This window comes from Pempheris klunzingeri, chromosome 18, assembly GCF_042242105.1.
Source record: "Pempheris klunzingeri isolate RE-2024b chromosome 18, fPemKlu1.hap1, whole genome shotgun sequence".
NCBI classification, from domain to species: Eukaryota; Metazoa; Chordata; class Actinopteri; order Acropomatiformes; family Pempheridae; genus Pempheris; species Pempheris klunzingeri.
Genome location: NC_092029.1, coordinates 6,023,344 through 6,034,386, shown reverse-complemented (window position 1 = coordinate 6,034,386; position 11,043 = coordinate 6,023,344). Strand labels below are relative to the sequence as shown.

General features: G+C 42.5%; 1 protein-coding gene across 2 annotated transcripts in view; it reads left to right on the top strand.

Moving 5' to 3' along the window:
* Positions 1–268: 268 nt before the first annotated feature.
* phip (pleckstrin homology domain interacting protein) overlaps positions 269–11,043 on the top strand; it is a 32,958-nt gene continuing 22,183 nt past the window's right edge. For both annotated transcript variants that reach the window (XM_070848852.1, XM_070848851.1), the window contains exons 1-11: positions 269–369; positions 483–541; positions 627–656; positions 806–865; positions 4,068–4,218; positions 4,386–4,484; positions 4,804–4,964; positions 8,378–8,599; positions 9,851–9,951; positions 10,193–10,263; positions 10,506–10,606. In XM_070848852.1, the coding sequence (XP_070704953.1) occupies positions 330–369; positions 483–541; positions 627–656; positions 806–865; positions 4,068–4,218; positions 4,386–4,484; positions 4,804–4,964; positions 8,378–8,599; positions 9,851–9,951; positions 10,193–10,263; positions 10,506–10,606 (1,095 nt within the window). In that variant the 5' untranslated portion in view covers positions 269–329. The remainder of the gene's footprint in view (positions 370–482; positions 542–626; positions 657–805; positions 866–4,067; positions 4,219–4,385; positions 4,485–4,803; positions 4,965–8,377; positions 8,600–9,850; positions 9,952–10,192; positions 10,264–10,505; positions 10,607–11,043) is intronic.

Genomic DNA, 11,043 nt, shown 5'->3' with positions numbered 1-11,043 from the left:
GCTTGCGCTTTTTTTCTTTTGAGGGGGAGGGGATTCAAACAAACATGGCTCCGCGGAAGAGAAACCGCCGCTAAAAATCACCCCGAGGTGGAGTCGCTTCGAGGGTGTCGTTGCGGGGGATTCTCGGCGGGGTTTTTTGGGGCGAAGTAACCACCACAGCGTGCACTAGCTGCGGCTCCGCGGAGGAATACCCCGACGCAGCCGGGACTCAGTGTGAGCGGAGCTGAATGGAGGCAGCCTCTTCCTGGTGGATAAACAGTGACAGCTACAGGGCAGCCACCTAGACCCACCACACAGGCTCTGGCGCTGCCCTGGCAAACAACACCAAAATGGCTTCAGACAGTACACACATCGCGCAGTTGACTTCTGGTGAGTAAAGGAGATCGGAAAATATGTCATGGTTGTTGTAATATCCCCCCAATTTCCTCGGTGCCCTCTTCTAACGCAGCTCCCGTCCTCTTCTCCCCCTCCAACCATACCAGAACTGTACTTCCTAATAGCCCGATTTCTAGAAGCTGGACCGTGTCAAAAAGCAGCCGAGGTTGGTGTTTTTGCCTTTTAGGATAATTTATAATATGTCCGAAATTGTCACGGGGTGTAATTTTGTATTTTTATGCTATTTTCAGACCCTGATAAGGGAGGTGGAGGAGAAGGAGGTAAGCAGTCAGCAATACGAGAGATGCTTCTCTCTGCACTGTACTTGGTGTTGTTGCTTTTACTCTGATTTATCATTTACTGTTTTAAAACATCACTCGATATCTTTATGAACTGGATGATCACAACCGACACTATTTTTCCATCTCAGCTGCTACCCAAAAGACTGGACTGGACAGGGCAGGAGCACCCCGGGACGTACGAAAATTTGGTAAGGGAGCCCTATAACTGAGGAAAAAGTTTTTAGAGAGCAAAATAAAAATTGAATTTCCCGCAATTTTTAAATCAGGTGGTAAAGAAAAAGCTGTGAAGGACTTTGCAGGGCGAGCTGGCTGGAAGTCGGGGCCGGTCTGGGGCACCGAGGGGTCGGGTCCGGGCGCCCTGTGCGCCGTGGTGTGCGAGTTTGGTGCCATGCATGTCCAAAAGGTTTTAATAGTTGTTGGAAAAATGTGTGTGAAATGTTGATACGTCATGAGTGTTGTGGTGTAGGAGCGCCAGGATCCGGAGGAGGGACTCCCTGCGCCACAAGCCAGAGAGAGATGGAGGCGCTCTTGTCCTGCAAGAACCACAGTGTGTGTGCACGGGTTGAAAACACGCAAGGGGGCAAGAGTTAGAAAACAGGACATTTTTTCGAGGAGAATATAAACAGTATATTCAGTAAAGCTGGAAGTTACAGCCCGAGCGTGAGGGGAGGCTGCAGCCTGCGCGCTTTGGAGTCTGTTTTTTTTTTTATTTTTTTTTTGGAGAGCTGCTCTTCTTGAGGGGGGGTGGTGGGGGGTAGAGACTGTGGTGCAAGCTCGGGTGGAAGAGAAGAGGGAGATGAGTTTGTGTGAAGATGCGAGGTAACGTTGAGCTGATATCTAATAATCGCGCTATTAATTGACGCGCTAATTGTCATGTAAACAAACGGGGGATCGCTCCAAAGCGCCGTTTACGCATGGGGGCGTGGGGAGAATTAATCATCGCTTGCACGTTTATGCCTTTGCCAGTGTGGTGAAAGTGTTCAGCCACACTTTTTTTTGTGCAATTTTATGAGTTATATTTGAAGGCTTATATAAAGATAATGACCTTTGGCCTATTTAATCCGCAAAAACCTACATTTTTGGGGGGATTTCCTCCCTCTCGTGCACACATGCAGACAGATGGACATCCAAGACGAGATCGCAAGAGGTGTAGATTCACCGCGATGTAAATTTATACGTTTAAGAAATTATTGACAGCGACTCCCCCCCCTCCTCCCCCCCACCGCCTGCGAGTGTGTTTTTTTTCTCTCTTCCTGCTTTGCTCATTCTGTCCCTCCTCCACCCGTTGCCTGCCGTTCAGCCTGCCTCCTCTCTATTGTGCATAATTTCCTCTTATTGAAAAAAAAAAAATACTGCAGAGGGTATTTTTATTATTTTTTTTTTAATTATTAGACCCAATGGAGACAGGCTGCTCGGAGGCTGGAGCTCCGGATCGAGGTTGGACATGTTTGTGAGCGGTGTGTGTGCAGGTTGATGTCTGGGGCTGCAACAGAAGGGGGTTGGGCAACAATGAGGAATCAACGCTCACTTCAGTGATATTGTAATAATTAACGATATTAATTGTGGCTAATTAATTAGCGTGGATTAATTAGATGTATAATAATTTCAATTTTGCATGTAAAAATGATCAGAAAAAACAACATGCTCAAAACCATTTAGCTATTTTTGGATGAAAATGGCAGAATATTTTCATTATAACCATATTTACCAATTACTAATTTTAATATCTATCTTTAAATGATGTATGGAATTCAACAATGGCTTTTACAACTACAACTATATATTCTAGAGAATAATATCCTGAATGAGAGAATTTTTGAACAGCATGCTGAAATAGAAGGAGCTAATTGTACAGAGGGTAACTTGCAGTCATGTGTGTACCACCATGTGCTTTCTGGTGGTGCTGCTGTGACTGGGGGAGTGTTGTCTATTAGCCTTCAGATGCAAGTAAAATGGAGCAAATTGTTATTACACATTAATCCGTTGGTGTGTGTGTGTGTGTGGCTGTGTGTGTGTGGCTCTGTGTGTGTGTGTACCTGAGAGCGGCTTGTGCACTGATATGTGCTTAGCAACACTGATCACGTTTCTGAACCAGCAAGGATGTTGAAAGCAATTAAGGGGTCATTAATTGTTGTGTGTGTGTGTGTGTGTGTGTGTGTGTGTGTGTGTGTGTGTGTGTGTGTGTGTGTGCGCCACAGAGACAGAATAAGTGTTACTGTCAGTGCTCAGATAAAGGTATGGACAAAGCGTGCGTGAGTGGATTCATTGTTTAATTTCAGGCTTATTTGACCCCCTTCACATATTTAAATCAGAGGCGTCTGACACAAAGCTGATTACAGCATGTCTGATTTAAATTAATACATTTAAAATGATCCTGCATCCAAAAATAAACTGCATATGTGCTCTTTATTCATCTCTCTCATCCTGTGGCGTGTGGCCGCTATTCCACTCATTCAGGTTTGTGTGTGTGTTTGTGTGTGTGTGTGTATTCAGAGGTAGGACATGTGTCTCCATGTGCCAGTGGAGTCAGAGACACACTGTGTTTATTACACTGTGGCTTTCATTCTGCTTCATGCTTATGTTGCATGCCACACCCCCTTCTCTGCTGTTACTACAGCGCATGTGAACTGTGTCTGTATCCCTTTGGAAGACAAACGTTGTAGCTGAATTTCAGCACTCGTGCTTATTTTGTGAAACATTTAATGATAATTAGCCATCTTGTCTGAGTGCTTGTCTTGTATTTCAAGTGATGATTTTTGCAGTTTGAGAGCTGAATGTCATTCAGTAAAAAGGGAGGTCATCGTTTCGTTTAGTTTTTCCTCATTAGAATTTCTCAGTTTCGTCCTGTTGAAACCTTCATAGAATAGCTATTATGTTTGTAAAAGGGCACCTTTATTTTTTGAAACTCTCAGCAAACCAACGGGCATTTGGGGTAGTGACCTTGTTTTTCAATTCTCCTAGTTCTGCTGAAAATATTTTGTGTGTGTGTGTTTGCTGAAGAGTTTGAAACCAAATAGTCTCGAGCCAAAGAAGGAACACATTTGTCTACAGGCAGTTGCTTGTATATACTTTAATTATTCTCTTTTATTTTGACAGAAAGGGGCAAACTGAAAATGTTTTCTTTATATTGTTAGTGTTTTTTGTTTGATAATGTGGTACCATGTTAATCTTCATAAGGAGATTTTCGTTTCCTGCCACTGTTGTTAGGGTCAATGCAGGCTGAGCAACAAAAAATGTGGAGCTAGAACAAGTCTGATGTCTTGACACATCAGCTTTTGGTGGTAAAGCTGGCTTCCTTTTTTAAAATACCACCCTGCCTCCCTCGCGCCGGTGTTTTGTCATTTACCAGTCTGAGTACAAGCTGAGCTAAGTGTGTGTGTTTGTGTTCAGGTGAAGCTATACCGGCACATCAGTGCAGACCACCTGCTGCAGGTCTGCTCCAGAGTTTGTCCGCTGCTGGAGAGGGAGGTCCCTGCCAGCGTGCCTGGTCTCACCAGCCTGCTGGGGGCCGGGAGGCAGAATCTCCTCCGCACCACCAAGAGTGAGTGGATGTATAGTATAAAGTTTATGTAGTGCATAGGATATGGTTGAGTCCGTGTAATGTACACATATGCAATTCTTTCACGTGCTTCGGAGTCACTATACAGCCTGTACAGTATGCGTGCATGTGTTTGTTTATGCATCTCTGCTGTGTTCATCTTTCTACAGGTTGCAAGCATGTTGTGTGGAAGGGCTCAGCGCTGGCTGCGCTACACTGTGGGCGACCACCAGAGCCGCCTATTATCTACGGGAGCCCACCTAATATTGGTAAAGAGAGGAGACACACTTGAATTTTACAACAAAAAAACAACATTCAACTGTTTGTGCCTTTGATATTCATTAGATGAGTCAGATTTTACATACTATATCATGTCTTTACTTGTCAAGGTCTTTACTGCCAGTGATTGTGGTGTTATTATTGATTTCCATCAGAATTACTGTGTCTTTGCACAGGAGGAACACAGTTGTGGCCTACTTTCATGTTCTTAAAAATCTCTAACTCAGTGAGCAGGTTTTCATTGATTTGCTGTTGGTGTCCAAACACATGATGTCCTCACCGGTGTGTGTATCTTCTCTGGCTACTTAGTCGAGACGAGCTTCGGCCGTCGACTGAACGGCTCCTACCGTCTCCGGCAGCTGGTGCCCACGGCTGTGTACCAGCACATGAAGATGCACAAGAGGATCCTGGGACACCTGTCGTCAGTGTACTGCGTCACCTTCGACAGGACAGGGCGACGCATCTTCACGGTAAGTGTGTGTGTACGTGTTTTCATCGCGTGTGTTGACCTCGGCTGGGTTTCGTGTCATCGCTTGTGATGCCCCTCTGTGCGCTGGTGTTGAAGGAGCCTGTTCAGAGTGATTTCAGTGACACTGTTGTGCATTAGCATTTCTCCTGGATTTGTTTAGAGTCACCTCTTGTATGCTGTGCATGTGTTTGATTGTTACGACCTGTCTTTTGCTTACCAAGATGGCCAAGTGTTTGTATTCCCTGCTGTATCAGTTCTGGTAGGAGGTAATTATTGTTTATCTTACTGTGCTGGGACACTTTTACTGAATGACTCACAGCTATAACTGAATGCAGCCTGCAGTGGAGCAAACTCACACATCTTTAAGATAATAATCATGTTTTAAAGATGGGACACAGGGAATTCTGATGGTATCTTAAAAAAGAGGAAATTAACCTTTGCCTCCTGGATGCCCCTAGAATACACGTGCTGTCTTAGCTTCCTTTTTCTTGTGGTTTGATCGGAGATACAGGAAGCGTAAAGTGTTAAATATTGAGCGAACAATGAGATAATGTTGATTTAATGTCGCTGTCTTTCTGTTTGGATCCTCGAGTCAAACACTGCCTGCTGCCATACACCATTTTCAGCTTTCACTTCTTAAATCTCTAAAAATGGCTGGCTGCTGAGAGGGAGGGGGGCTAGATTGACTCTCTCTGTCTCTCTTTTACTGTTATCTCTCTTTCCACCGTTCCCGCACTCCCTGCCGTTGCTCTCTCTCTCTCTCTCTCTCTTTCTTTCACTCCCCTCCTTCACTCATCCTGCGCTGCCCCTCCTTTGTTCCTCTTCTCTCCCTCCCTCTCTCCTCTTTTCTCCCCCCCTCTTCTTGCTATTTCTCATCATAACTGGAGAAAATGTTTCCTCTGAGGCGCTGGCTAAGTGCCAGAATTAAAATTCGTTCTTGGTCTCCCTCGCTCTCTCCTTCTCTCTTTTTTTCTCTCTGCTCGTTTGTCTCTCTCTCTCTCTCTCTCTTGCTGTCTCCTTTCATCACAAGATCATTTTTATTTATATATTTTCTTATTTTTGGATCTCTTTTTTACTCAGACCTTGCTGCAGTGGAAGGCAGATTGATTGATTGATTATAGATTATTTATTTAGGCTAAACATTCACAGTGATCACTTGTGATCAATGATCACTGCATGTATATTAGTTAAACAATTGATTGGCAAACAGCCATATTGATTTGCGCAATATAGCTTGAGAAATGGTTTCAAGCTCATTATCATGGCCACTGGGAAGGACAAATTAGACCAGCTGGTATGCTTTGTTTGTCCCTGTGATGGTCGCCAACATAACTTCACATCTATGGCAACAAGGAAAGTTTGTGTCAAGTCTCTGGCTTTTCAGAATCCTGCACGTTTCAGGCTTGGCTCTCATTCAGGCGTATCAATTTTTTGTCCACCTTGCAACAGCCGTAATTTGTCCTTGAGCTTGTTCAAAATTGCTATGGGGATGCTTGATGTATTTATCAGTCCACACAAAATAACAGCTCCAGTCAGACTCTGTTCTACTGGTTATGGAGTGAGTGATTATGATTTATTTAAAGGAAGGGGTTGGTGTGTTCATCTCACATTTCTTCTAAAATCTATGCTGATGCAGATAGTGTGGCCTGTATTATAAAATGCTTTGCAGATATAAAAGGATGGATGGTTCCACATGCTCAGTTACTAACTAACCGGAATTAAATCAGCCTGTCTGATATGCAAAATAAATAATCAGGTTAGGACAACTGTGCTTTCACATTTTGAAGATGTGCTTATATTTCTAACGTTGCCTTGTTTCTATCCATTTTCTGATGAGGCTCTGTGTATTTCTGCCTTTCTGCAAGACACTTTATTTCCAGCCTGTAATAAATCACACAAAGATATTCGCTTGTGTCACACTGTTTTTTTGCATCCTGACTCCCGTTACCTGTTGGTTTTAAAATTATGTTGAGATCGTAATCAAGGAGGAGATGGGTCTGGCACCATGTAGAATCACAAACCCTTTAACCCCTTACAAGCTGGATCACAGCCAGGAATTGTCAGTGAAGTCCCTCTTGGCTGTTTCCATGTCTTGATTAAGGGTCTAGATGCATTTTCAATCAAGACTCAAGACTATTTTAGAAGCTGCCTCTGGGTAACCGACTCTATGGATTACAGATTATTTATCATTATGACCATTTTTCAGGCCTTGCTTTTGTGTTCCTGTCTTTGCTGGCATTGCTTTTACTTAATTTAATACTTAATAATAGACATGCTTCTAAGAGGGCTTCCTCTCTGAAATTGCTTTTTTGCTTGAAACCCACAATAGCTTTTGCCAAATAAGACATTTTGTGGAAAATCTTAGTGAAGCCTCAGTTAATGCGCTGTAGTGCTCCTCTACTTTGAGATCACTCTATCTTCTTTGGTGCAGTTGTACTTTATTTCAGCTGGAGTCAGGAGTGCTCACAGAGCAGACCAGTGTGTGTCACAGCGGTATGACAAAAAAATCTCACTTCTGAATGTCAGTGTGAGTGAGTGTAGTGAGTGAGCGTGCTGTTTTGTCCTGTTCTCTATGACATTCAGTATGTTTATCTGCACAGTGTAACCCATACACTGTGAATGATCAAATGAGGGTTATAGTTTGAGGAAACATTTACATGGTTGCAGGAACATGATGTGAACATGATCACCAAAATGTACATAATTTGTTTAATAAGCAGGTTAATGAATAGATACAATGTAGCTTGGCCAATAGGCACAGGCAGTACAACATAACAGAACAAAAATGGTCAGTTATTAGTGTACTATTGTTTTTACATTTAGGAAGTTAAGGCATTTTGTATAATTTTCCACTACTGACAGCAGAGCTGCTCTTTGTGTATTGAAATGCAATGTTGCATCTGAACTTTGGGTCCTTACAGATATATGTACACTGTATACAGTATACACTCATAACACAGTAACAATGTGCCTGTTAATATGGCAATGTTTACTGTAATTTGACTTTAAATCGTTGAGGTCATCTTGTGCAGGTGCTTACATGGCAGCTGCAGTGTTTACGAATTGCCTTTACTAGTTCAGAAACAAATTAATAGTTTGCATGTACATACACTGACAGCACTTGTGCAGATGATGATCTAGTACCCTGAAATGTCACTTTTTGACACACCACAGATTAATCAACTGGTTTTTGCATCTGAAGAACCTCATCCCTCTTCTGTTTATATTCCAAGTTTGCCAGCCTGCTGCCAGGCTGCAGTGTGCCTGGAAACATTTTAAAAGTCTTTTTGAACTTGACATGTTTTATTTGTCTTACTAGAAGTGTGCCTTAGAGGCAAACACACCTCTTCTCAAACTATATAAAATACTAGTCTTCACTCACACCACATTGGGGGTGCTGTCATTCTCTTCCAGGGTTCAGATGACTGCCTTGTGAAGATCTGGGGAACAGATCATGGGCGTCTATTGGCGACGCTGCGTGGCCATGCAGCTGAGATTTCCGACATGGCCGTCAGCTACGAGAACACCATGATCGCTGCTGGGTCCTGTGACAAGACTATCAGAGTGTGGTGCTTACAGACCTGTGCCCCTCTGGCCGTTCTGGAGGGACATGCAGCCTCTATCACCTCACTGCAGGTATGGTGATACGCAAGAAGAGGATTTGAAAGCCACAAACAGTATTTTTAATTCTTGGCGCCTGGCTGCCTGTCTGTATGTAGAGTGTGTATCTCTGTATCTCCACTAGTTCATTGTAAAAACCTCATCCAAACTGGACAGTTTAAGTAGCTCTAGTTAGACAAGAGTTACAGCCAAGCTGAAGTGTTTGTTGGTATTTTGCGTGTTGATTATTTTATACTGCCAAATATGATGTGCTCTGTGTAACTGCATCCTTTGTAGAATGGAAAAGCCCCTAAAACAATATTTAGATCATGACAAACTCTAGAGCCATCCACTGTAGGTTTTACATGTTATGTAGATGACATTCAGAAGAAACCTCAAACAGCTGTGGAACAGACGGCATGGATAGCCAACATCCAATATGTAACAGTGCCAGTAATGGCTCCATGAGAATGCAGTCATTGCTTTTGCCAATATATGTTTTTGTTATCGTCAAAATTCCATAAAAATACCAAAACCATCAGCACGGTGGTTTCCACGTTCCCTGCCCTGTCTGTGGCATTCAGCCTCAAGCTGTTTGTTCCTATTGGAAACATGAATCTCAAGAAGTTATTTCCTGAAACAGTTGGGTATTACAGTTTTTAGCAAAAGTTAGTCAAACATGATTAATAGTGCATTTGTTGGGAACTGATTTCAGCCGCAAATTAATGCGTGCTAATAAGTATTTATGGTGTTGGGGTATTTATGAAGTTGGATTTACTCAAACTAAACTACAGTGTCCATGTTCATTGTAATGAAGATCAAATGTGTGGCTCATTCATGAGTTTTGAGTAGTTTTAGGATGACAGTGGAGGTAGAGGAATAAGCTTTATCAGGGTTTTGCTTCACAGGCAATACTTTTTGGTCAGATCAGATCATTGTTGGTTTTGGCATTTTCATGGCATTTGTTCACAATAAGAAGAATGTGGAACGGTTCCAGCCTTATGCTGTAACGTTTCAGGAATTATATTGAGAAGTTTGTGATACAGAGTGTTTGAGATGTTCTTGATTTTACCTGTTTAAAATGAGAAAAAAATAGCTTTTATTTTGTGGTTTTCTTTACTCATTTATCTGTGTTTGTGTGTATTTTAAGCTTGTATGCTAATCTCTCACCTTCACCTACATTGTTATGGATGCTTTTTAATCTTATGTGGGTTAATTGTCCTGGTAGCAATGTCTCTAGATGGCCCGCTATACCCAGCTGTAACCTCTAATTGGTTGTGTTTGCAGTTTTCTCCTCTCTGTTGTGGCTCCAAGCGCTACCTGTCCTCCACCGGCGCTGACGGCACCATCTGCTTCTGGCAGTGGGATGCACGCACGCTCAAGTTTGGGTGAGGAACATAGATGCAGTACACACAATCTGCACTCATCTGAGCAAGTGCCATTCAGAGCTTTTAACATATAGTTTAGTAAAATCATTGTTTATTGGGATTTTATTGTGCTGTGTCTTATCTCGAATTTCAAATCAGAGCTAAATTCAGTTAACATGCCCTTCTGTGAAAACTGTTATATTAAATTAAACTGGTAGTTCAGTGTGTTTCATTTTAGATTTTTATGTGTGTGTGTGTCCAGTCAGAGACCCAGTAAATTCACAGAGCGATCCAGACCTGGTGTCCAGATGATCTGTTCCTCCTTCAGCGCAGGTGAGCATAGCTCGCTTTTGATTTTCAGGCATGCTTCGAGAGGGGAATCAGCAACAGAGCGAAAAAAATATGTACAATTAGCGCAGATTAACTGAAGAGCTAATTGAGGAGATAGCACAGCAGTCAGCCACACTCAAGTGGGCCTGCAGCTTTTTGTTTTTTTGTTTCTGGAGGGCTTATTTGATGAGAATGGGGGGGATAGGCATCTACAAGCATTGCTCATGCTCTCTGTATGTGTCCAGGTGGTATGTTCCTGGCCACAGGAAGCACGGATCACATCATCAGGGTGTACTACTTTGGGTCAGGCCAACCAGAGAAGATCTCTGAACTTGAGTCCCACACAGTGAGTCAACATAGTTTGCTTTCTTTTTGAAAAAAACAAAAACTGTTCTTTAAAGTATTTGTGAAGTAAGATGTCTAAAATTGTACAAGTACATTGTTTTGACTTCTAAATCAACGAGCTTGATTTTAGACTTTCTTTATCTGTCTTGTCAGCTTGTCTCGTTTTTCTATTTTAAAACATTTGCATAGAAAAATTACAAATACTGCAGCAGGTCATTTCTGAAAACCACAATATACTTAGTGTGAAGGTTCATTCTCGACAGAAACAGAAGTTTGTTGGCAACAACAACAGAAAAACTTAACTGAAGGGTCCACTTACATGTATTTTTGTTACGCTTTCAACTGTCTCTCATGGACGTTTGCTCAGTTGTCTTGGAGTCTGTTGGTGTTGTCGTGAAAGGATTGGTCATCATTGTCCATGACAACTGAGCAATACAG